The sequence below is a fragment of the Sceloporus undulatus genome, chromosome 1 (assembly GCF_019175285.1).
Source record: "Sceloporus undulatus isolate JIND9_A2432 ecotype Alabama chromosome 1, SceUnd_v1.1, whole genome shotgun sequence".
In the NCBI taxonomy this organism is placed as follows: Eukaryota; Metazoa; Chordata; class Lepidosauria; order Squamata; family Phrynosomatidae; genus Sceloporus; species Sceloporus undulatus.
Window position 1 is genome coordinate 10,131,781 of NC_056522.1, and position 25,703 is coordinate 10,157,483.

Below are 25,703 nucleotides of genomic sequence, written 5' to 3' on the forward strand. Positions count from 1 at the left end.
TGGAGGGGGGGAGGATTTTATACAGTTTACTCCTCCGGTTTCCCATAAGATCATATATGTCTGAGTGTATGAGTAAATCGGAGCTTTTATTTCTGGGGGGTAGGAGGGGTTTATATGTTTTTCTCCTCCGATTTCCCCCACAATCCTATGTGTGTGTTTGCAGGAGTAAGAAGGCCTTACTCCTTCAAAGGAGGAGGGCTATATGCATTCACCCCCTCCCTGTCTGTGTGTAAGTCAAAGGCCTTGTTCCTCAGGAGGAGGAGGAGGAGGATTTCCCCCATTTTGTTCCCATATATATATATATATATATATATGTATGTAAGTCAGAGGCCTTATTTCTCAGGAGGAAGAGGAGGGTTTTTTGCATTTTCTTCCTTCGATTTTTCCCATCATTCTCTCTCTCACACATACACACATATACATACATATACACACACACACACAATCATGCCTATACGTCTATTCATATGTATGTGTCTGTGAATCAGTAAGCCTCAGTCCTTCTCGAGAGCAAGAGGATTTTATACCTTCTTCCTCCTCCGACTCCCCCTCCCACCAGTCATATATCTGCATGTTTGTGTATGTATAAGTAAATCTCAGTCCTTACTCCTCGGGAGGAGGAGGAGGAGGAGGAGGCTTTTGTACATTTTCCTCCACCAATCCTTCCACCATCATTCTTATATATGTATATATGTGTGTATGTTTGTATGTGTCGGAGTCTTTATTCCTGGAGAGGAGGAGGGTTTTATACATGTTCCTCCACCGATCCTCCCATGATCATTCTCGCATACATAATGTGTGTGTTTGTGTAAATCAGACTCTTTATTTCTAGAGAGGAGTATCATTTTATACATTTTCTTCCATCCCCCCCCCCCCATCGTTTGTATGTATGTATTTCTGTGTGTGTGAATCAGAGTCCTTACTCCTCCCATTTTTCTCCTCCAATCCTCCACCCAACGACCATTCTCATATATAGATACATATGTGTATGTGTGTTTTATTTTGCACATGAAGGGATGGAGGGCAGCAAAAAGGGGGAGATTCTAGGGAGGGGGAAGGAGGATTGGGATTATGGACACATTGCCATCCCGTAACCGTAAACCCTCCCCTCTAGCCTCCTTCTCCATTTTTATTTTTACTCGGCCTCCTTGTTGGAAGGAGAGGCGCACAGTGTGTAAGAATAACAATTAAAAACCCAAGGAAGGCCAGTTCATCCCCTTCTGCAGGGTTTCCATGGGGCCCATAGCGGTTGGTTGTTTTTTGGAGGGGGGTAGACACATTTTCTGAGTGTGCCTAGGAAGGCATGCATACTATCAGTTGTGTTTTTCAGGCTCAGTGGCGGGTAAGAACCATTTTCTTTCTCCTTAACCCAGACACACACAACTATTACTTGCTTCTCATCCCTCCTAAAATGCTAGTAGTGAGGTGGGCAGTGCGATGCACCTTCCTCCTCTGATGAAAGATGCCTGTGGAAGAGGGTAAACTGGCTCTTTATCTCTTTTCTTTGGGTGTTTCTTTTGGATTATGCCCTCCCACCAAGGAGCCATGGTAGCTGAGGCCTAGTTTTCGCTTAGCTTTTGGGAGAGGAACAGGCAGGGAGGGAAAAGAGACCTGCCTCAGCTGCAATTGGGTGCATTTGTGTGTGTTTCTAGCAGGGAAGGAGTAAAGCTGTAGTTGCAAGCTTCTCTTCCTATCTCACTTGGGATCCTAAATGGGGGCCACCAGAGGACAAGGAGGTCTTGAACTGGAGTGACCCCTCTGTTTTGGAAGGCTGGGGTTACTATGGAGGAGGAGGAGGAGGTGATAGTAGTATTGTATTTCCTATCTTGTGTCTGTTATCAATTCTTTCTGATAAAATGTAAGGAGTTGCCTAGTGTCAGAAAAGCCCATCTTCTCCCATACGCCACTTACCTTCATTTATCTTAAGATAGTTGCTTTGTCTGGGTTCACGAGATCTTCTCTTTTCTGACCATCTGAGAATCTTGGTTACTATTCGAGGTGCAATCGTTTTGAAGTACTGTAGAGTGTTATTTCTGTGATGCTTTCTCTGCAACTGATTGAAATTTGCTTCCATGTAAAGCATGGTTTGGACTGCAAGTCATAAAATGGTTCCTGTGTGCCACAGACCCATTCTCTTTTACTTTGTAATACAGTACTGCAAGGTTGAAGAGATTGCTGGGCTAAATAGATTTTAAAAAACCTATTTCTCAACAATAGACCATTTTTTCAGAGTATGATACTGAGAGTTTCAGAAATTAGAAATTTAAATACAGGACTCTTCATAGATGAAGGCTCTGGAAGAATAAATACATTGAACAAACTTGTAAAACCTCAAGTTCTTAATTTCTTGTTAAGTTGCTTTACTAGTTGATTTGACTGTTTTACTTGTAACCGAAGCATCTTCCTATTCAAAAACCAATGACTTGTCAGCTCTGGCCCTTATTATTTTGAGTACAGTATTTGGTATGTCAGTTTCTGATATTTAGATGCAGATCAGGTTGAGAATAGCATGCATTCATTTATGAGAAGTCTTAATTACATCATAGTGAATTACTTTTGACTACTTTTTAAGCTTTTTATGTGATTAATTTTGTTGATGTTTTGTGCCTTCTAATCTTTTCTGACCCATAGGCCAAGGAGTTTTCTTGGCAGATTTCTGAGTCTGAGAGAGCATGACTTGCCCAAAGTCACCCAGTGAGTTTCTATGGCTGAGTTGGGATTTGAACCAGAATCATAGTCCAAAACTCAAACCACTACGTCACACTGGGTCTAAATTAATTTTACCAGTTAATTATATGGCTTTTTTGACCTGATACAGGTATAAATTTGAAGATGGTGTGGAGCCTGATGTACATATGTTGAAATTCTTCTGGAATGAGTGTAGTTAATTAGACATTTCCCTGCCCTCAGTCTTACAATCTAAAAAAGGCATGACACAAAAGGAGGAGGGAATGGCAGTGGGGAAAGGCAATACTACTACTACTAAGAATAATAACTATTATAATTTTAAGATGGTTTTCACATACTTTGCAGAGATGTGGAAGGGAGATGTAACTGTAGTAGTTGAACTCAGAGAAGACAGTTGTTTGTGCAAATTGCAAAATACTTGGCAGTTGGATCTACTTTGTATTTTCATTAGCATTCCCCACTAACCATAAAGATGTGGCTACTCAGAAATGCATCCGACTCAGGTCCAAAACACACTGCAGAAATAATCCAGTTTGAGACCACTTTAATTGCCCTGGATCGGTGCTAGGGAATCCAGGGAATTGTAGTTTATTGTGGCGCCAGAGAAGGCTAAATGTCTCACAAAACTAGAAAGCCCAGTATTCCTAGTATTAAGCCAGGGCTGTTAAAGCGGTGTCAAATGGGATTATTTCTGCAGTGTGTTTTGGAGCTCATTCCGTCTTAGTTTATTCCCTGTTTAGTGGACTTACTTTTGCAGCTTAACTCTGTAGTGAGATGCCTTGTTGCCATTGGTACACCCAGAAAACATGGCCCTGTAATTTGCCTAGTTGCAACTGAGAGTTCTGGGAGAATTTTCCTTTTTGGAGGATGTCCTGATCTCAGTTCCCCAGGAAGAATGATGATAATTAAAAAACAAAAGCACTAATAATGGAATAAACTGTGATAAGGCCAATCCCCTGCATGTAGCACATGCAACATGTAAAATATAGCAGAAGAAAATTTAAAATAGCGCAGAAGTTTAAAAATCTACTTTGTGCTTCTATCCCTTAAGGAAATAGGACCCATTTGGGAGAGGCGAGAGCAGTTGTAAGAAATCACTGCCTCCACTAAATAGGATATTTTCTGGCTCGTGTGTATATTTTTTAGATTCTTCGATAGTGTTCAAGAAACTTTACTGCATAGCGGTGTTATTGCTCAAAATACCAATTTAAGTTCATTTAAAAAAATCAACTGGTGGAAACTAGTAAAGAGTGAGGTCCTGATGAAAACGTCTGAGTTACAGATTGCCAGATCTCCTCAGCCCTGGCTGCCGAATAATGGGGATTGCTTCTCCATTTTACTGAAATGGCTGGAACTGAGACCAGAGAGACATCCAGGGACAAAATTAAACTTCCACGGCGAACATGGTTAAAAATCTGTCATGTATACCAAACAGAATGCAGAAAATATTGCGTATTTTATCTTTGACAGGTTTGTATATGAAACAGAAAGGGTTACATATGTTTCAGAAACCACTCCATGCAGTGAGTAACACAGTGAGGCAACAATATAAGATTGGATTTCAGTGTTGTGGGATAAAAGTCAGCTGAAGGGGAATCACATAAAGAAGAGGGGCTTCCATTATAAGACAGTGCCTTTCTTAACTTCCAAATTAAATATCCAAAATCCATTTCCTCATTCCCATAATGCACATGGCAGATGAATGATTCCCACCTCCACCATTATTATTATTATTGTTGTTATTATTACATTTATTTGTATAGCACCATAGGCTTTACAGAGCGCTTTTACACTAAGAGAAAAGGAGAATGGGCTACACAATAGTGTTTTTTAAAGAAACAGTATTTCTATAATGTGCTAGATTTTTGCTTGTTTTTTTAAAAAAATGGTTTATGTTTTTAACTAGTTTTAATTTCCTGATGGTTTAATTACTTTATATACTGTGAATTTTTACTACAGTGGACCCTTGTTCTCTGCTGGGGCTTGATTCCAGGCCCCCCTCCCCTCCGTGGATAACAAAATCCATGGGTGCTTGGGTCCCATTAAATACAATGGCATAGTAAAATAGTGTCCCTTATATAAAATGGAAAAATCAAAGTTTCCTATTTGGAATTTTTACTTTTTTTGGAATATTTTCAAGCTGTGGATGCTGGAATCCGTGCATAAAAATCTGTGGATAAGGAGGGCCAACTGTTGTAAGTCACCTTGACTCCCAGGTGGGGACAAAGGTTTTTGTTTTGTTGTTGATGATGATGATGTTCAGAAAGGGCTACGTGTTGCAGGCAGTTTTATAACTTCATATGGTGGCAAATTGCCCTGAGAAACTTGTATTTTTTCTGTCATGATTTGATGTGAAGCATACTTTTGAGGGAGACAAAAAAAAGAAACCCAGTCAAGCAAGTAGCCCCATTTCCTGCTGGTACTGTTTTGCTTTAGAAACAACAACAACAAAACACAACAAAACCATCTGTCACAATAATATAAGGCACAGTTAGATACTGTAGTAAGTTATTTGGGGGTGCCTTCTGTACTGTGCTCACACAATTGTAAGTTAAAACTTTCAAGTACAGGAATATGTCACACTTTTGTGTGATGCTGGGAAATTATATCAGTTGATTCCAGACCTCTGCCTTCCTCCTTTTTATACAGTAGTTATATTGGGCAGTGAACTAGAGAAGTTCTGTAAAGGGAAAGAGGAAGGCTATGATGCTGTAAACTAGTGTCCTTCAACCTGCTGTCGTCTTTGCATGTTGGACTACTAGTTGCGTGATCCCAGGTTGCAATGATGAGACTTGCACTACAACAGATACAGAAGGCATTCGTTAGAGGAAGGCTACTGCAAACAATGCAGGAGCAACTAGATTTATTCATTTATTTGTTTATTTATTTAAATATTTATATATCCTGCCCTGTCTCCAGAAATTCCAGACTAGCTTGTAATAAAATTGGTTTAAAACCCTAAATATTAAAAATAGTTTTAAAAGATGAAAAATGTATTAAGCAGTTTATCAGTTGAAACCCAATGATTTAAAACAAATTTAAATATTATGACCATAAGACATGTGCTTTCTGGATAAAGTCATTTAGATCCAAAGGGTTTTGTAAAAAGCCATGCCACCTCCCCAAACAGGAATGATTTCAGTGATCCCAAAGATGATGCCAGCTGGGGCTCCAGAGAGAAGGGATTCCACAACTGGAGTGTCACTGCAAATTCTCCCACAGTTTATTTCCCCTACTGGTAGGACACTGAGGTGGGCCCCTCTAACAAATCTCAGCTCTTGGGCAGGCATATATAGAGAGATTTTGAAGTCCCAAGCTATTTAGGGCTTTAAATGTTATCACCAGAACCTTGAATTCAAACCAGAAATATATTGTCAGCCAGTGTAATTCCTCCAGAACTGGTGTTATATGGTACTGTATCTGAATAGAATCCCAGTGAACAGTCTTACTGCTGCATTTTGCACTAACTGCAGTTTCTATGGTCTTCCAAGGCAGCCCTACAAAGAGTGCACTTCCAGGAGAGGCTGTAGCTGACAGACAAGGCAGTAATGGCCCCAAACTCTCAGAGCTACCAATCTGCCTAGGTCTGCAATGACGAAGATGGATCTAGGAGTACTAGCTGTTTACCTATTCTTTCTGGAGGAATGCAACCCCATCCAGGAAGGTTTGTTGTTGCTAGCTGTGTTTGAATCAACTTCAACTCATAGGGACCCTGTGACTGAGATGTCTCCCCTCTATCCTCTGCCTCTCTGCTCAGGTGCTGTAGGGTGAGGCCCATGATCTCCCTGATTGAGTTTATCCATCTGGCATGCAGTTTTCCTCTTTTTCTACTGCCCTGTACCTTCTCCATCTTCATTCATTGTCTTGTCTAAGGAATCGTACCTTCTCATGATGTGACAGAAGTACGACAGCATCAATTTAGTCATTTTGGCTTCCATGGAGAGTTCAGGCTAGCTTACCCAATTTTCAACACAAGAACCATTAATCCACAGAGTCTTCAATACATACAATCAAGACACACACACCACCCCAATACACATGGCCATCCAGCCTCTGTTTAAAAACCTCCGTTTAAGGAGGTTCCACCACACTGAGGGAGTGTGTTCCATTGTCAGACAGCTCTCACTGTCAGAAAGTTCCTCCTAACGTTGAGGTGGAATCTCTTTTCCTGTAGTTAGAATTATTATTGTTAAGTTTATTTCTATAGTGTTGTAAATGTACACAGCACTGTACATACAAATGATCAAATTAATAAAAATAAAACCTGCCAATGGCATACAATCTACAAAATACATATAAAACAATAGGTAATAATATAAAATAGAATTGGTTAAAATAAGCAGGCAACAATTAAAAACAACAACATCAGCTATCCGATCAAAAATTAGACTGCCTGGGAAGGCTTCCCTGAACAGGATAGTCTTCAACTCAGATTTAAAAGTGGTCAAGGAAGTGATGACCTATGTTCGTGGGGGAAGAATGTTCCAGGAGTGAGGGGCAGCAAGTGAGAAGGGATGAATCCTAGGCTGGGACAATAGACCTTGACTACTAGAACGGAGGGTATGAGTGGGAATGTACAGAGAAAGAAGTTCAGATAAATAATGAGGGGCCAGCCCATGCAGGGCTTTAAAGGTCAACAACAGAAGCTAATAAAGGAGAAACAGGGTCAAAGCTGTGAGCAGATGTAATGATGCGTGCCACTGAATGGAAATTAAAGGACGAAGATGAGAGAGAGGAAGCCCTGCCAGAAGGAGGTTGCAGTTAACTAGTCAGGAGACCACCAGAGCATGGACCAGAGTCTTGGTGGTAGAGGTCGAGAGAAATGGACAGATTTTGGCAATGTTGTAAAGAAGGAATCTACAGGCTTTGGCTGTGGCCTCTTATGTGGGGGATAAAAGACAGAGAGGAATCAAAAATGAAACCAAGACTGCGGGCTTCCTGAATCTTCCAGAATCCATTGTTCTGGGTCCTATTCTCTGGAGCAACAGAAAACAAGCTTGTTCTATCCTCAATATGATATCCTTTCAAATATTTAAACAGGGCTATCATATTCTTTGGTGGTCTTTAAACAGAGGCTGGATGGCTATCTGTCAGGGATGCTTTGGTTGTTTGTTCCTGCATGGAAGGGGGTTGGACTGGATGGCCTTGTAGTCTCTTCCAACTCTATGCGGTTAAATGCCTGTACTGCAGCCATTCACTCGAAACCACAAGGTTGTGAGTTCAAGACCAGCAAAAGGGCCCAAGCTCTACTCAGGCTTGCATCCTTCTGAGGTCGCTAAAATGAGTACCCAGACTGTTGGGGGCAAATTAGCTTACTTGCTGTTCACCGCTATGATCTTTGGAATAGCGGTATATAAATAAAACAAATTATTATTAATTATTCTCCAGACTAAGCAAACCCAGCTCCTAAGTCACCCCTCCTTGCTTTTTTCCCTTGGGTAAATCATGTGAGGGTTAAGTGTTTAGAAACCATATGTTGAATTGAAATCATTCCTCTCAACATGACCACGAGCATCTAATTTGAGTGATACAAAGGAATGATGGATGAGATCTCTAGGACTTAATGCAAGGTGGAAAACAATGCCGTGTTCAGGACCATTTGTGGCCTCTCTTGGTCCTTTGTAGACTGTTCACCAGACCCCTGGCTACCCTCAGAAGTAACTGAGGAATGTAATTAACAGGTTAAAAGCTATTTTTGGCCCACTCAAAATTTTTAAGACCTGAAATGATGTTTTTTTAAAAATGGAAGAAATGAATAGAGGATATATAGGCCCGGTACAGATGGGCCCCGAAGGATGCCCTCATCATGTGTGAGGGGCGCCCCACCCACACTCCCCTCACCCCTTGCACGTGACGAGGGCTTCCTTTGGGGCCCATCTGTACCGGGCCTATATATCCTCTATTCATTTCTTCCATTTTTTAAAAAACAAATAGACGGCGCGTGTAGTGATGACGTCACTGCTGCGCGGACTCCAGATGGACTCCAACGATGTGCTTGTGCCGCTGCCAGCTGTTTGCAGTGATGCAAAAAGTATCCGCTTTTTAGCAGTCCTTTTTTGCGTAGCCACGCAATTTGGATGCTGCAGCGTGGCTACGCAGCAAGGAGAGGTGGCTCTCAGCTGCCTCTTCCTGGCACTCTGTACCGTGCCATAGATCTGAGCTCCTGTAGTGTAACTGGCTCTGTATGTATGTGTGTGTGTGTATGTTATATTTGTTTTTGTTTATTCTTATTAACTGCCCTCAAGTTCCCCAGTTCATGGTGACGTTGTGGATGAAGCACCTCCAAGTTTCAATTTTGTCATCTTGGCTTCCAGGAGGAGTTGTGGTTTTATTTGATCAAGGACCCATTGGTTTGTCTTTTTGGCTGTCCACGGTATCCTCACCACTCTTTTCCGTCGCCACATCTCAAATGAGTTGATCTTTTTCGTCTCCATTTTTTTTTCCACTTACCAGCTCTCACATGTGTACATGATGATGCGGAATACAATGGCTTGTATAATTCTGACTTCAGTGCACAGTTGTACTGTATCTTTACTTTTTAGGATCATACACACACACACACACACACACACACAGAGTGGGACCTTGGTATCTGCTGGGGTTTGGCTCCAGGACCCTCTGTGAATAACAAAATTTGTGGATGCTCAAGTTTAAAAATTAAATATTAAAGCAACAATAGTTTGAAGAGCTAGGGCAGTGATGAGCTTCACTTTAAAAATGTAATGCTGAGCTAAGCAGAGCATAGCATAGGAAAAACGATTTTAAAAAATAATCTTTTGCCAAGAGTTGAGAAAGAAGACACTGGCGTGACTCTTTGGGAGAGGTTACTGTAGTCAGTTGATTGTCAAAAAGAGCATCCCGTTTCATGTCACCACCAACCTAGTGTCTCTTGGTGGTAGCAGATTGACTATCCCTTTTGCAAAATGCTTGGAAATGTTCTGTATTTTGGATTTTTGATATACTTGTATTTGCAAATACATAATGAGGCTGGAGAGATTGAGGATTTCTGAAATTGCAAGAGGCACGGATTCCTGCCATTTCACAGATGCTTGTGACTCTCTCTAGCCTCAGAAATGCAATACAGGTATGTACTATGACTTGACTTGTAGTTCAAGTTTTGGATTTTGGGGTATTTTGGATTTCAAACTTCTTAGTAAGGAATTCTGAACGTGTAGTATATAAAACAGGCCTCAGATAATGAGCACTATTCTGCAGCAAGTTGATATGCAAATAGGTTCCATAGTGTGTATGTGCATGCACCTTCAGGTTGCCTGGCAGTTGATGATGACTCCATTAATTTCATAGACAAGAAATATTCTGAGATGTGTTTGCCAATTCTTTTCTTTGAAATAAGCCTACAGCACCTGATATTTGTTGGTGTCAAATACTAACTAGGACTGGCCCTGCTTAGCTTTCAGAATTGGACAGGATCTTAGGGTGGTTAGGCTCCTGGTCTCGAACTGCTTATGACTTTATCATTAAGAACCATCAGCTTGAACTGAACCCAGAAACAAATTGGCAACTAGTGCTTGTTGAGTAGTTCATTGTGGTCTGTGTGTACAGTAGCATTTTGCCTCACTTGAACCTTCCAAACATTAAAAAGGCAGTTCAAAGTTAGGTGTCTTACACTAGTTGAAATGGGAAGTGATTTACTCATCTCAAATTCTTTACAAGGAAATAATGTAACTGATGGCACAAATCACAGCTCATGCACCATGTTTTCAAGCTGCCAGATCCTTCCTTCTGAGAGTGTCCAGCTCTGTCCAAACCAGATTGTATTTCCAATCTAACTGCTTGCTGACCAGCAAGATCTCTGTTTTGTTAGGATTAGAATAGAGCATAGAATTTAAAAAATATATCCTGATTCTCTTCCCTCCACTAGTTTTAGCATATAGTTGTACAATTCTTCAGTAGAGAGTGAATTTTCATTGCTATTTCATGGTCCTTGCAAAAAATGCGGGAGCATTCTTCAAACACTATGTTTGAAAAGCTGTGAAAATGTGAGATCAGAATTAACATATGTGCATGTATTTCACGGAGAGGATGCATTAATCATGTGACTAAATTTTTCAGTATCAGTTTGCACACATCGCTGAAGGTGATTAATAAGTAGTATTTCTAATGATGACAGAATTTCCTTTCTTTTAATGTCTGTAGGGCATTGCTTCATATAATTGGCTTTCTTATAAACCTGGACAGCCAGAAGAATATTTTTTTAATGTACTAGTTTGTTTGTACTAAAAAAAGGAGATTGCTTCCTGTATTTTTGTTTTCATGTTCTGATTGTGGATTTTCCATAGCTGTCTAGTTGACCAAGCAGTATATATATTTTTTATTTATATACCGCTATTCCAAAGATCATAGCGGTGAACAGCAAGTAAGCTAATGAGCAAGTAAGCTAATTTGCCCCCAACAGTCTGGGTACTCATTTTAGCTCCCTCCTCGGAAGGATGCAAGCCTGAGTCGAGCTTGGGCCCTTTTGCTGGTCTTGAACTCGCAACCTTGTGGTTTTGAGTGAATGGCTGCAGTACAGGCATTTAACCACTGCGCCACCAGGGCTCAATATTGAATACAAAATGCTGTACTAGACAAACCTCAAATCTGGTCCAGCAGGGCTCTTTTTTATTATTATGTGAGGGTATGAGAATATACCTCTTAGTGTCCAGGCAAAATTTTTAGTTATACATATGGCCAGATGACATCAGTAATGACATGATATATATATGGAGCTGATCATTGAATACAAAATAAACACATGAATCAGAACATCTAAATATAATACCTGGTAGAACAAGCTTAGCTGCCTACGTTGAGTAAAGATGCACTCTTAAGCATAATTATTTGGGAACACAACAATGCCTATTGGATTACTGAGTAGACAAGTAATCTCTAGTCAGTGATTCCCAAACTCTGGTGTTCTTGGAGTTTTGGACTTCAGCTCCCAGAATCCCAGACTACTGGCTAAGATGACTGAGGCTTCTGGGAGCTGAAGTCCAAAATACCTGGAGGACCAGAGTTTGGGAATCACTGCTCTACATGAAGAAGCAGAAGGTTTTCAGGGGTTTTGGCATAGGTGCTACAAGATTAGCATAGGCAGATTTCATGAATTATTGTAATACTTTGCATGTGACTACCTTTGAAGAGTGTTTGGGCAACAGCATCAGGTATGTTTAGTGGGACCAGGTTTTTTTGGGCAATGTTAAATGTTGTTGCTTATACTAGCTGGACTGACGTGATCTAATTCAGGCCATGTTCACAGTGCTGGTTATAATCTTTAAAGCCCAAATGGTTGTAATGTGACAGTGCCTTTTCTGTTGTAGCGCCAGCATTATGGAATTAGCAGCATTGAAAAATCCACTTGCTTCCTGCTCGGGAGTGGTATTTCATTACTTTCTTCATTACAATAGGCCTATGGCATGACTAATGTTTATTCATTTTCTACACATGAGATTTCTCTTGTTTATTTGCTTGGTTTTGAATATATTGTGCTTTTGTTTGGTTAATCAGTGTTAATTTTCCATTTGTATTGGGAAAAGGGTCCAGAGTCCCAATTGAATTTGAATTGAATAGCATTGAAGTTGCTGATAAATGCTAGTTCTGTTGTTTCATGCAGAAGCTTCCCTTTCATGTGAATTAAGTTCCAGCCATAATGTTAAGTTATGATTTAGCCTTGGGTTGCCCATATCTTCTCATTCTCCAGTGTAGATGTGAGGAGAGTAAAAACTTTTTAAAAATGTACGCCATTGGCAGGTTTCATTTTTATCGATTTTATTGTTTGTATGTACAGTGCTGTGTAAATCTACAGCGCTATATAAATAAAGTATAATAATAATAACCTCAGTTTAGTTTTGTGTTTGAATCCAGAAAAAATGTTTAGTGTTAACTGCAGTTTAAGGAAACAAACTAGATTCAAACTCTGTTTTCCAAATTTGTCTTGTTTCCCAAAATCAGGGATGCCAGGGTAGGGGGGCTTTATTGGGCCTGGGGGGGGGACACCCCCCAATGTGAAATAATTTTTAATTTTTTAAAACTATTTATTTATGCTTCTCTTTACAGTGTAAGAGTAGGAAAATGCAACTCAGGGTGGATTTTAAAAAAGAATTGCCCCAAATGCCCTCTAGGAATGTGGGAGCAATTTTGCTATGTTTTCAGGATCAGTTGACCACCTTTCTAGCAGGAAGGAAAGCAGCTAACGGCCCTCCAAGGATGTCAATGTGACCCTCCTTTCCCTGAATAGTTTTCCCTGGGGACTGTTATGTGATGTTGCAGTTCTGGTCAGAGAAGTAATAATAGCTGTACAGTATTCCAAAATCTGAAACACTTCTAGTCTCAAGCATTTGGAATAAGGGATGCTCAAGGTGTATTACCTTTACTCAACAACACATGGGTGTATATGCACATGGGTGTAGGGAGAAATAAATTTATGAACTTTGAAATGTAGAGTGAGTATTTGTGTCAAGAATTCATGTAAAATCAAATTTATCTAACTTGCTTGTATATATGATAGTTTATTTCTGTTGCCTGAGTAAGACTCCTCCTAATGACAAGACTCGGGTGGGGTAGGGTTTGATGTATCACCAATGGCACAGATTGTACAGTGGAACAAACTGGCAGTCTGTGAGGAATCTGCTGTTGATCCCAATATGTTTTTCTACAACTGTTGAGAAGCAGAAGAAAACTATTAGGTCTATAGAGGAGAATATTTGGCCCCCCAGGTGTCATTGGACTAGGGTTGCCATAATTCTCTACTATAAATGGGGACAAAATGTAGGACAAAATTTAGACCAAAATTTAGGACAATTGTAGTATAAAATTTAGCCCAAAATGTAGGACATTTAAGAAAAATGAAGGACCTTAAATGTCCTACATTTTGGGCTAAATTTTATCCTACAATTGTCCTAAACTTTGGTCTAAATTTTGTCCTACATTTTGTCCTGGTTTATAGTAGAGAATTATGGCAACCCTACATTGGACCCCTGATTAATAGCTATAATTATTGAAGGCAAGAGTAATTGAAGTCCCAACAACCTTTGGAGGGCCATATGTCTTTTGCCTTGGAGCCATCTTTTAAGACCAACTAGGCTGCTCTTCTTCTTTCAAATGTACATGCTATGCCATGTACAAATCTTATGAATGCATGTTTTTCCTTCAGTCCTGTATAAGAAAATGACCCAGAATTTCCCCTAGTGACTGCTTGTTTTAATTCTATGCAGAAAAACAAGTATGCAGTGTAAATCTAGGTTTCTTTCACTTCACTCTTTAGAATGTGTGGTGTTAGCAGCAGCATGAAGTGGCAAAAGACATGTTGTGAGGCAGAGGAAATAGTAGGGCTCCTTTAGCAGTCATGCCATCTCTGTCGTTCATACTCTTTTTCTGTCTCTGCCTGTTCAGTCTCATTAACAGATCTAGTTTTGACTACTTTTTTTCCCCTTTTGAAAAATGACTTTGTCTTATAAAATTCTATAACACTTCCAGTCCTGTTCTTTATATGGTGATAAGTGAATATCTAGTGCTACATACATAACAGCTTCTAGGTTCATTTCCTTAAGGTACACAAAAGCATGTTATGTGTGTGACTTTCAGTGGAGCCTGTAGTTTTCTTGTCTGTTTAGTTGTTCTGCATTTATTGCTTGGTTAGGTGTATAACACTGTTGTAGTCTAGATTTTGATTACTTTAGGGAATGTGTGTGCCACCATTTAGTTGAAAAACAAAAAATTCCAGGTTAAATTTTACATTATCTCCCCATGAATTTTACATTAATTAAAATACTTACAAGCATAAAAAGAAACAGCATATTATATTAGGTTGAACTGTGCTTGTTTGATGTTCTGGTGTAAATAGTAATTGCTTGCTGGCAGGGGTCTTTCCAGAAGGTACAATAGGTATACAAATAGATCAGGGATGAGCACAACACAAGATGCATGCTTCCTGGCAGCTTTTGAGGCCTCCATATGTTGCTTTGCTGCCACTGAAATCATGCCACCAAAAGATGTTTAATGCTTAGGGAGCACTTTGCATGACCTACTGGGCTCTTTCTCTCATTTCCTCCTCCTCAGACCTACTGACATTATAGCTCAGTATTCCTGAGTTCATTTACCTAAACATCTTGAAGGCACCAGATCATGTTTGGTCTTGGAAGCTAAGCAGGGTTAGCCCTTGTTAGCATTTGGATGGGAGACTGTCAACAAAAACTGGGTGCTGTAGGAAGGAATTGGCAAAACCTCCTTTGACTGTTCCTTGCCTCAGAAAACCCTATGGAATCCATGGGGTTACCATAAATCTACAGGCAGCTTGAAGGCACAATATATCTTGAATGTATGTAATATATCTTGGGTGTCTTAAGAAACTACTCAGGGCTCAGAATGCTGCAGTTAAAAATTGATGCTGAATGTTAGGTGTGGGAAATCAGTTGGTGTCATTGATATTAATACCTAATTTTAAAAAAAATTGTTCAGTTGCATTACGTTGTTACTTATTTCATATATTTTCAAAACAAATTGTGGGATTTAGAGAATGCTATAGAGATTGCGACTATCAACTTCTAGGGGCACGTTTTGTGATTAATTCTGTCAAAATATTATTTTTGTCATTTTAAAGTTGCATTCTCAGATTAGCAATATTTTTACAGAAGGACTAGAAATCCTATAAGAAAATTGATTGTTGACTGGGAACGGTTAGAATCCAACATGTCTGGAAATTGGCAAGTTGAGAAAGGCTGCCATAAAGAATGGGGTCTCATCTTATACCCTGTTCAGTTATGTTTTGTCACTAATCTTCATTTCTCTTCTCCACCTGCATCCACTCCAGCAAACATTTTTACATGCTTGTTTGTTAAAGGTTAATTAGGATTGATGTTAATGATTAATGTGGAATAATGTGTTTATTTCATTTAGAAGACACTGGTTGCATCAAGTGCAACTATAAGAAGCTACATATAAAGGAGCCCTGATGGCGCAGTGGTTAAATGCCTTTACTGCAGCCACTCAAAACCATAAGGTTGGAAGTTTAATACCAGCGAAAGGGCTCAACCTTGACTGAGGCTTGCATCCTTCTGAGGTCGCTAAAACGAATACCCAGATTGTTGGGAGCAATTAGCTTACAATTGCAAACCGCTTAGATACTGTTAGTTCAGTATGGAGCGGTATATAAATGAAGCTTTTTTAAGGACTTTCAGTGAATCATGAGTGGAGAGGTCTTGTATCATAAACATTTTGAATATCTCTGAGCATAAGTGAATTACATCTACTCTGTATCCCCACAGAGGTTGATCTGCAAAGATCAGTGGTAGAGCACATGCTTTGCATAGAGGAGCCAGGGAAGGATCTCAGATTGTAGCATCTCTAGCTGTTCAGAACATGTACAGTATTTTACAAGACCACTGTTCTTTGCAGTCCTTTTGTCTTAATATCTGTTTCTTTTCATTCTTCTAACATTGCCCTGTAAGGCTAATGAAATACAGTTTTGTTGTCTCTTTTTCACATGACACATGTTAATTGTTTGCAGCAGAGGTTTAAAAAGGAATCAGGATTCCAGGGACTGGTGAATACATGAGAGTTAAAAGCTGTCTGAAGCATCTAAACAGACATGTTTTTTAAAAGAAAGATAGAAGGGAAAAGTTATATTTAGCTTGCTGTATCGTTTGATACTAAGCTAATATCCCAGCCTCGTACCAGATCTCTCGAAGCAGTGGATAGAGAGAAAAATACAGTGGGCCCTCCACATTTGCTGGAGTTTGAGGCCTAGGACCCATGAAAATAGAAAACTGCAAATAAAAATAAAACCACTAAATTTTTAACCTGACAGAACATGTCTCTGGGAATCTCTAGATTCTCCAGTGCAACACTGTGGTGAACTTCCACCAGAGGTTAACCATAGAATCACACTGGAGAACCTACAGATGCCTAGAGAAGTGTTCTCTCTAGGAAACTCTAGATCCTCCAGCATGATTGTGGTCAGCTTCCAGTGGACATTGACTGTAGAGTTGCGTTGGAGGACCTATAGATTACTAGAGTGAATATATTGAAGCTCCAAATAATCAATCTGCAAAAAGCAAAGCCACAAATTTAGAAGGCTCAGTGTAGAAGGAGAATCCAAGAGAGGATAATGGGGTTGGGTTAAGGAAAACCTATTAACTTAATCACCCTATATACTCAACAGTAAGTCGGCTTCATGTATAAGTTGAGGGTAGGTTTGGGGGGCCAAAATTATGGATTTTGGTATGGTCCATGCACAAATCCAGGGTAAAACTTAGGGGCATGTAACAAAGGATGTAAAGGGTGAAGCAAAGGAAAATTATGCCAAAAAAAATTTCCGTACATAATTCTGGCAGGTATAACTATTTGTGTTCATCCTCAAAACTGGATGGATAAGGAGGGAACTATGGTAAATAACGGCTGTGTGATGTGTGGGAGGAGGAGACTGGTCACAGGCAGGGCTAAGAAATTTAAAAAAGAACGAAAAAGCAAAGAAAACGGAAGCTGCATTAGCACTGATTATAGCCTTTTACTGTTATAATGTTATAACATTTCCTGATTTTAACCCAGAATAGCTGACAAACACACAAATGTCTTATTCAGATCCTACAAGGCCCAATTCCTCTTGGTGATCCTTTCAAGGGAAGCTCCAAAGAGCTGCCACTACCACCATTTTCCCACCCAAGCATTGAAAAAGGCCAGAAATGGCACTGCGGCAGAGAGAATAGAAGGAATTGGTGCTTGTTTTAGCTGCAAGACTAAGGTCTTTTGTTTTGCCACTCTATTCAGAGAAGGGGAGGGTTCCTTTTTTGATAAGAGTTAAAATACAGTACTTACATTGATCTGTGGATGAGTCGACCCAGGTTTTTTGGGTCAATTTTTTGGCAAAAATTTCTAGTCTTGTGTATGTACAGTATCCAAGTGCTTAGAACTGTGTGAGTGATAAATATGCTAAAAGACTAAAAATGAGTTCGTTGCAGGTTACCTGAAACACTGATTTAAAATAGAAGCAGGAAAACTCCCCATAAAATTAGAGAAGTTGAACTGAAGATGATCACAATGCTCCCAGATACCTCGAAATACTCCAACTACTTCCATTTATGTTGATAAAGGGAAAGAGAAAATGTCAGCCCTGAAGGGCCTAACATTTGGGAAAGGCCCTGGCTGCCCATGGTTTTCCTTGCCAGTTAGATAAATTACCTTCCATTTCATCACTGCATTCTGTGCAGGAGTTCACCATTTCTCTTCCCCTTTCATTCCCTTCTTCTTCCACTACTTTTCTGTGAATTGTTTTGCCTCAGACCCCACAAAAACCTGTTTTGCCTCACTTCTCCATCTTTTCTCATTTTTAATTAGGCCTAAAGAAAGCCATAAGATCAGATGTTTCCCTTATTATATACCCTGTTCCCCCCTGCCTCGCCCCTCCATAATCAGGAGTCAAGGCATCTTACAAATAAAACCAGAGACAATGTAGATTTTGTTCAGTGTTTCAGTGAGTCAAAGATTCATTTTGTTGGAATAACAAAAGCCTTTTCCAGCTGAAGGAAAGATATAGAAAGGAGGAGCAGTTGTAGCCTTCCTAGAAGAGAGTTCCAGAGCATACAAGCAGCTCCTTGCATTCCCAGTAGATATGCCTTTGAGGGTGGTGGGACTGAGAGAAAGCCCTGTCTCAAATTGGTGAGGGCTTGGGTGTTCTGGAACTGAGTATAGGGCATTATAGGTCACAGTCAGCACTTTTACTTATGCCTGGCAGTTGGTGGAGCTGTTTTAATAAAGGAATTGTGTTCTGCTGTAAAAAGCTCAAGTTAATTATGTTGTTCATTTTTATCCCACCTTTCCTCCAACTGGGACTCCAGGTGGCTTGCAAAAATTAAAACAACTATAAAATGATGTACAAAGACTTAAATTAAAAATACAAAAATATAAATATAGTTTAAATATTATTTAATCTGCTAATCTTTGGATCAGGTGGAATTTGTGAACACTCTACAAAAGGAGTTCCATGTGTCATATGTTAAAGTAATCCAAATGGGATATAATTAAGGCATAGGTTAGTGTGGCCAAATTTGGTAATGTGGCCAGGAATGAGTATACATTTGTTTTAACTGTGCAGATATATTCCTGGGCTTCCAGTTCATGGCTGAATTCAGGTGTATTCCCAAACTATGAACCTGTGCCTTCAGGGAGAGCTGATAACCCCACCAGCACATACTGAGACCTTGTTACACAATCTGCCTTTCTGTTGACTAGGCATTCTTCTATCTTTTCTGGATTAAACTTAAATTTATAAATTCATCTAGTCTTTTGCTGATGCCATACCCAATCAGCTTCCTTGGATTTTGATGACAAGGAAAAGCTGGGTTCGATGTCACTGGAGTACTGGAGGCACTGAATTTCAGACCCTTTAGATAGCCTCTTCCTGCAGCTTTGTGCATTTGTTAAATAGTATTTGGGACAAAGCAGAACTGTCAGGAAGTTGAACAAAAGCTGAACAAGAATTCCCCGACAAAGCCATTTTTTAAGCTTTTCCCTCCGAGAAGGAAAGGAACCACTATAAAACAGTGCCTCCAAGTCCCATGCTAGCAAGATGGCCCTGATGGATACTGTGGACAATAGGTTTGAAAGTTATTCAGAGGCCCAGTAGAACCAACAGGGACACATCCCCCCTGTTTAGTTCCAGTGAAGATCATTCACCAAGGGGACATCAGATAGCCATTAGCAGACAGTCTTGCCTTGAATTTACAACTAGTAGAAACACAAGAAGCTATCTTATCCAAGACTCACTCAGATTGTCCACTTATTTCAATAATGAGAAGCATATAGACGGTTGTTGGACTACAGCTCCCTACAGACCTAACTAGTAAAGCCAATGGTAAGCAATGCTGGGAGTTGCTGTCCAAATACATCTGGAGGGGGCTGATCCATTCCCATTCCACTCTACCTCAGTATTGTTAAGGTTAACTGGCAGCAGCTTTTTAGAGTTTCAGTTAGGAGATTTAACGATATGTACCCAGGAACCTTCTTCAGGCAGAGCAGATGCACTAAACTGTCTTCCTTCCTTGGTAAGGAAGACATTTTTTAAAATAGCGTGACATCACAATTAGATTTTTAAAAAGATACTTGATTTTTTTTAAAATAGCCTAAAGTAGAGACTTAACTGGAATTGGAGTTTTCTGATCTTTCTCCCATTCATGCTCTTGTGCACATAGGTACACAGTATTCATTGCAAGGCTGAAGGCTTGCTGACATAGAGAGTTGCCACTTGTTCTCTCCATTTTCAGCTTGCCTCCATAACAATAGCCCACCTGTCCCTAGCCCACATGGGAGTGAAAGGTGAGGCAATATAACATTCATAAAACATTCCATAACACTAAGCTGCCAGGCTGGGGAAAGCAGTTTAATCTGTTGATACTTGAACTCTTGCAGAGAATAGTTATAAATGATTAAGCAATGTGGCCTGAGTCTACTTTAGAATGTCCCCACAACCTCCATTTTTCCATGTTCTTAATATACAGTGGTGCCTCGGGTTACGAATTTAATTCGTTCCGCGGCCGCTTTCGTAACCCGAAAAGCCTTCGTAAGCCGAAATGCCATAGGCGCTAATGGGGAAAAGCCGCGGTTCCGTTTAAAATAGCGCCGAAGTTTTTTCGTAACCCGAAAAAACATTCGTAACCCGGAACAATAATTCCCTATGGGATTTTTTCGTATCCCGAAAATTTCGTAACCTGGGTAATTCGTATCCCGAGGTACCACTGTACTTCAGCCAGTCATTATTTGACTCAAGTTGTTACTAGTTCTCCAGCAAAGTAGAAGGTATTCTCTTGAATAATAATAATAATAATAATAATAGGATTTATTTATATGCTGCCTAATCACAGGGATTCCAGGCAGCTTACAGCAGAGGGGATAATACAAGGCAATAACAATAAACATAAATTAAAAAAAAACAAATGTAACATGGCAATGTGTTAAACAATAACAATAAAATAAAATAGCGATTAACAATAGCAGTAAATAAGAAAAAACATAGCAATTATAGCAACAAAAATAGAGCCAAACCCCAGCGTATAACAAAGGTCCGCTGTAAACTATACAGAGAGAGAGAGAGAGAGAAAAAAAAAGGGGGGGGGTGGAGAGACAAGACTCCTCCTTAAGCCCAGGAGCTGAGGCACCTGGCCTCATCTTAAGACACAATATTATATAATGTGCTTAAAAGCTAGTTGAGTTGTGTCTTTCTCTTTTTGCTTCATAACTGAAAGGATGAAAATGCCACAGTTCTTCAGACAGTTTGTTCTACTACCATACCTGTCTTGTTCTTCACATGTCTTTCTGTTTGGTTTTCAGTTGTTGTTGCTGTTGCTTAATGATGGAGACGGTGGTCCAGTTATTCCTTGAATTCCTGATCATCCTGCCTTTATTACAGCTGGAAGAAATTGGAGCCTGTGTGTTCTGGATTGATTCCAAGGTTTCCTGGATGAAACAGAGTTCATATATTGATTTTATTTTGGTTTTTAAAGAGAGCTGTGTTTGTTTTCCTTGTATTTGATAGAAATACCAATGCTTATGTTCGGACCTCTTTGGGGATCCAACCTATGGAGATAGTAACTGCTCCTCAGTGGTGGTCACAGTATTACCTTTCCAGGTAGACTTAAAGGGTTGGCTTGAGTGAGTCATTATGGATCACGTAAGGATTGGCTTTCTGACATCTTACAGTTTCTTTCTCATATGTGGATAGTCTGTTCCTTCCAAGATCTTGTGTGTTGGTTTCCATAGGCACTTGCGCCTAACCTTATGCTTCCAGAATTTTATCTCCTTACCCAAGATTGTGCTAAGGGACTTTGTCAGGCTTGAGGTGGTATGATTTTCTGTTGTGGAAGACAAAGAGAGATCAGTCTGTGTCCTGTACTTTTAAAAATTCTTTGCCATTGTGTCAGAATCCAGCCATACAGTATTTAGACACTGCTTAGACGGTATGAAGCGGTATATAAATGAAGCTTGTTTGGTTTTACTGCTGCTTCATTATTTGCTCCTGTTTTATTCTGGTTAGGTTACTTAACCAGGATAAACGGAGATATTTTGGTAGTGCATATGATCCTCCCTTGGTACAAGATGGTAAACAATCCAGGAAGGGCCTGATCTGGGACTATAGGTGATGGTTTCCAAAACAGCCAGGACTAGTTTTCAGTTTGTTGGGGTTAAGTCTTGTTTCCAATACTGTCTTGTTTGGGGATTAATAATCATGGTTCCAGATTAAGATGCAACAGGAAGATCTGTTGAATTACAGCTTCCCACTTTGCTTACCTGTTTATACCAAAGGAGGAACAAAGCAGAAGAGCGTCTTTGAACCAGCACATTGGTCATGCCCCCTCTTTGCTTAGTGTGTATGTGTGTGCACCTTTAAGGCTTATTGATGTATGGCAGTCCCATGAATTTCATTGAGTTTTCTTAGGCAACTAATACTCAGAGGTGGTTTTGCCAGTTCCTTCCTCTGAAATAGCATCTACAGCACCTGGGATTTGTTGGCAGACCCCCCATTTGGGTACCAACCCTGCTTTGCTTCCAAGATCAGATGGGTCCTGGTGTCTTTAGGTTATTTAGGCTTAATAAGATAGGATAAATGGTTTATTGTGGTATGTGGGTGCTTCTTCCTCTCAGTTCTGACTTTATGCTGTTTACAGTTTTAAAGAGAAAGTGCTTGTTCAACAGTTTCCAGTGCTTCTCTAAGAGTTAATTTTCCATGGTTGACACAAACTAAACTGTACCCAAAATGGGGTATTGAGTACTGAGCTGTCCTGTACAGATAGTTTCTTCATTAATAGTCTTTCTATGCTGTTGTTAATATTGCCAGTTGAGGGCCACGAATAACTAACTTGCTAAAAGAGTACAATAGAATGTATTTAAATGTTAACCTTAAATAACCCTGATTTTAAAGTTTGTAGCCACAATGTTTTCCTTTTGTCATGTTTCCTAATTGAACTATTTAAAAAGATACTCAACTTATTTTACCTTAACTTAAAATGAAATTTAAACATCCTTCATGGCATTGATGATTCACTTGTTTTTCTTTAGTCTCTGACATCGAAGGTGGTGATGGATTACAGCTCAGAAAAGAACATGCACTCAAGGTTTTTGCTTACATTAATTCTTGGACACAAAGGTAAATTCACTTTTTAAAAATAATCACAATATATTATGCAATTGTATGTGTAAGTGCATGCCTATGTATGAATATATGTCTGTGGTAAAATATGTAGTTGCAAGTATGGAAAAGATGAATTCTGTTTGGTTTCCAGTTGTTTGTTATTTAAGGCAATGTAACTGAAGAGTATATAATTTACAAATAAGTTAGGAAGCAGGAATGTATGACTATACTTTGTTTTAAAAAATAGAGAGAGAGAGAGAAAGAAAGAAAGAGAATGTATGTTGTTTTATACAAAAATGTGGGGATAGACCAAATGCACCTATGTATCATTATTGCATCTTATATTAACAGTTCATTATTTGGTCTTATCAATTTGGAAAGGAGCTTTTCCTGGAATTGTTAAAGGGGGAAAAAAGCTTATCATAGTTACAAAGGTTTAATTTTTGAATACTAAAACCTTTTAATTTGCATTGACTGTGTGCAATGTACAGTTTTTGACCGGACAAGTGATATTCCAATGGAAAGAGTACTCATGCTTTGGTAAAAGTCATGTAGTTATCTTCAGCTCATAATATTTCTGAAAAAAGACTATGATTGATGGGGAAATGGTTGCTGCCTAACTAGTGACCTCTGGGTTTATGGAACACTCCACTTACCTTGAAGAAGCAGATACTTTTATTCACTAATGTCTAATAAATTTCCTGTAAGGTGGAATTTTCTTTGCCTGTTGATCAGGACTTACTTTGCGAATAAACTCAGGCCTGTTACAGACTGCCAAAATAAAGCTGCTTTGGGTCTCTTTGGAGGCACCAAAGCTGCACTCCAGTGCTTAGGAGTGGAGTGTGGCTTTGGCGTGACCTCTGGACTCTTAGGACCCATGCATCATTTAAATAGTATACCTCCAAAGAGACCCGAAGCAGCTTTATTTTGGCAGTCTGTAACAGGCCTCAGTTATGTTGGTCAGTTTTATTTATTGCAGTTTTCTGAGTAGTGTGTACTATGTGAAAAAAAAATGTAATACAAGCAGTGATAAAATTGTGAAAAAACAAGACATGGAGCAAGGAATAAAAATACTGTAGTGCATGATATTGATGTCAAAGCAGCAGCAGTATAGAAAAGTGCTAAGATTTAAAACAGTAACTGACAGGCACAGGGCCAGTTTTCTGCATATGGTACACCCTATTGTTGAGTCCCATTTTAAAAAAAATGTTTTTGAAAAAGTTTTGAAAAATGAATAAATTTTGTATAAATGTTAAACACTGCAAAGGTTCTTCTGAGAACTTTTAAGAAGGTTTGACTGGAGACTTCCAGAAGAGACAATTCACCCTTTTTGAGGGGATCAGAAAAAGGAATTCTGTGGAGGTATGATGGAATTGAGAGCTTCAAAAGCATCTTTATGGGGCCTTAGTTTGCTCTGGGGCTTGACCTATCCCGCCCTAATCTAAAGACACTAATAATAATAAATAATAATTTATATACCGCTATTCCAAAGATCATAGCGGTGAACAGCAAGTAAGCTAATTATAATTCTTTAAATACTTAGAACAGTGATAGGGGATATATGGCCCCAAACCCTTTCTTGCAGCTCCCAAAGCGCATTTGCCCCATAATTTTGGACGGTGAAGAACACACTCAAAAGTTTAGTTGCTGCTCCTGGGTACCTCCTAGAGTGGCAGATTTACTTAAACTACAGTTTAATACCTCCCCCTGCCACCCTCGAAAAACTGTATAAGTCTAGACATTTTAGTCAAAAGTTGACCCAAAAAACATGAGTAAATGTATCCATGGGTCAGTGCAAGCACTGTACTGTACTTCAATTCTTATTAAAAAAAGGAACTATCCTCTAGTGAAAGGCAAGAATATAATCTTTCCTGGAATCACTGATTCCCCCTCTCCTCTCTCATTCATCCACCCGTTGGTGTGAGCAAAAACAGCTATGCTTGCTGGAATTTTGTAAATTCTTTGACACCATTTTCCTTTGCTTCATCCTTTAGAATCTTTATTGTATGCCCCTAGGATTTACCCTCAACTTACTCATGGGTCATATCAAAATCCCTAATTTTGGCTCCAAAACCTGTCCTCAACTTATACCTGAGGTCAACTTATGGTTGTATATATACGGTGTCTCAACAGACCTGGACTTCAAAGCTGGAAGAGTCTTCTGGTTTTTGATTTTTGACTGAAAATAGAGTAGTATATAGCCCGTTGCAGGTACATGAAGATGAAAATTGTCTCCTCCTGCAGTTCCCTGCCCTAGCTTCAAAGAAGGGTTTCATCTGGTGATGCTAAAAACATTATAACACAGGAATCAGATAAGCATCTCTGGGGAAGGCATGCTCTGCTAAGCATTCCTGTAGTTGAAGAGCAGGCCTATTTTTTCAATTTATTTTGAGAATCTTTGAAGAATTGGGTTATTTTCTGGAATTAATCACCAATAACAGTAAAGATCAGGCAGTCACTTCACTTTCAGTGCATTTTTTTAAAAAAACGCTGCCATCCAGTTACCTATTGCATACATTTTTAAATACCAAAATCTATCTGTATGATTTTTTTAAAATAAATGAATACAGTTTATCTACACAACATGCACAAAAGTGGTTGCTACTGGTAACCAAGAATGTAATGTCAGTGCCAGCCTTTTGGATATCCAGTGTAAATTGATTTCCTTGCTCACCAAGATCTCTTGACATCACAGAGAACTTCTATGTCAGGGGTGACAGATGAGCTTCACCCTCTGAGGACCTCTGACATAAATTGAGTATTCAGAGGACCTGTGGGGTTAGACTCTCACTTCTTACCAACAATGAGAGAAAATATGAAGCACAGTGGATGCCTTGCTGTTTCTAGCCTCCCACACAGTGCTGTATGTAGTAGCTGTTGTTTTGCACTTGGCAGTGGG

The 25,703-nt window shown here is 39.5% G+C and overlaps 1 protein-coding gene across 1 annotated transcript in view; it reads left to right on the plus strand.

The window, feature by feature from the left end:
- The window catches only part of USP34 (ubiquitin specific peptidase 34), a 170,521-nt gene that overhangs the window by 1,518 nt on the left and 143,300 nt on the right, over positions 1-25,703 (plus strand). The window contains 1 exon segment of the mRNA XM_042447637.1: positions 22,732-22,819. Within this exon segment, the coding sequence (XP_042303571.1) occupies positions 22,732-22,819 (88 nt within the window).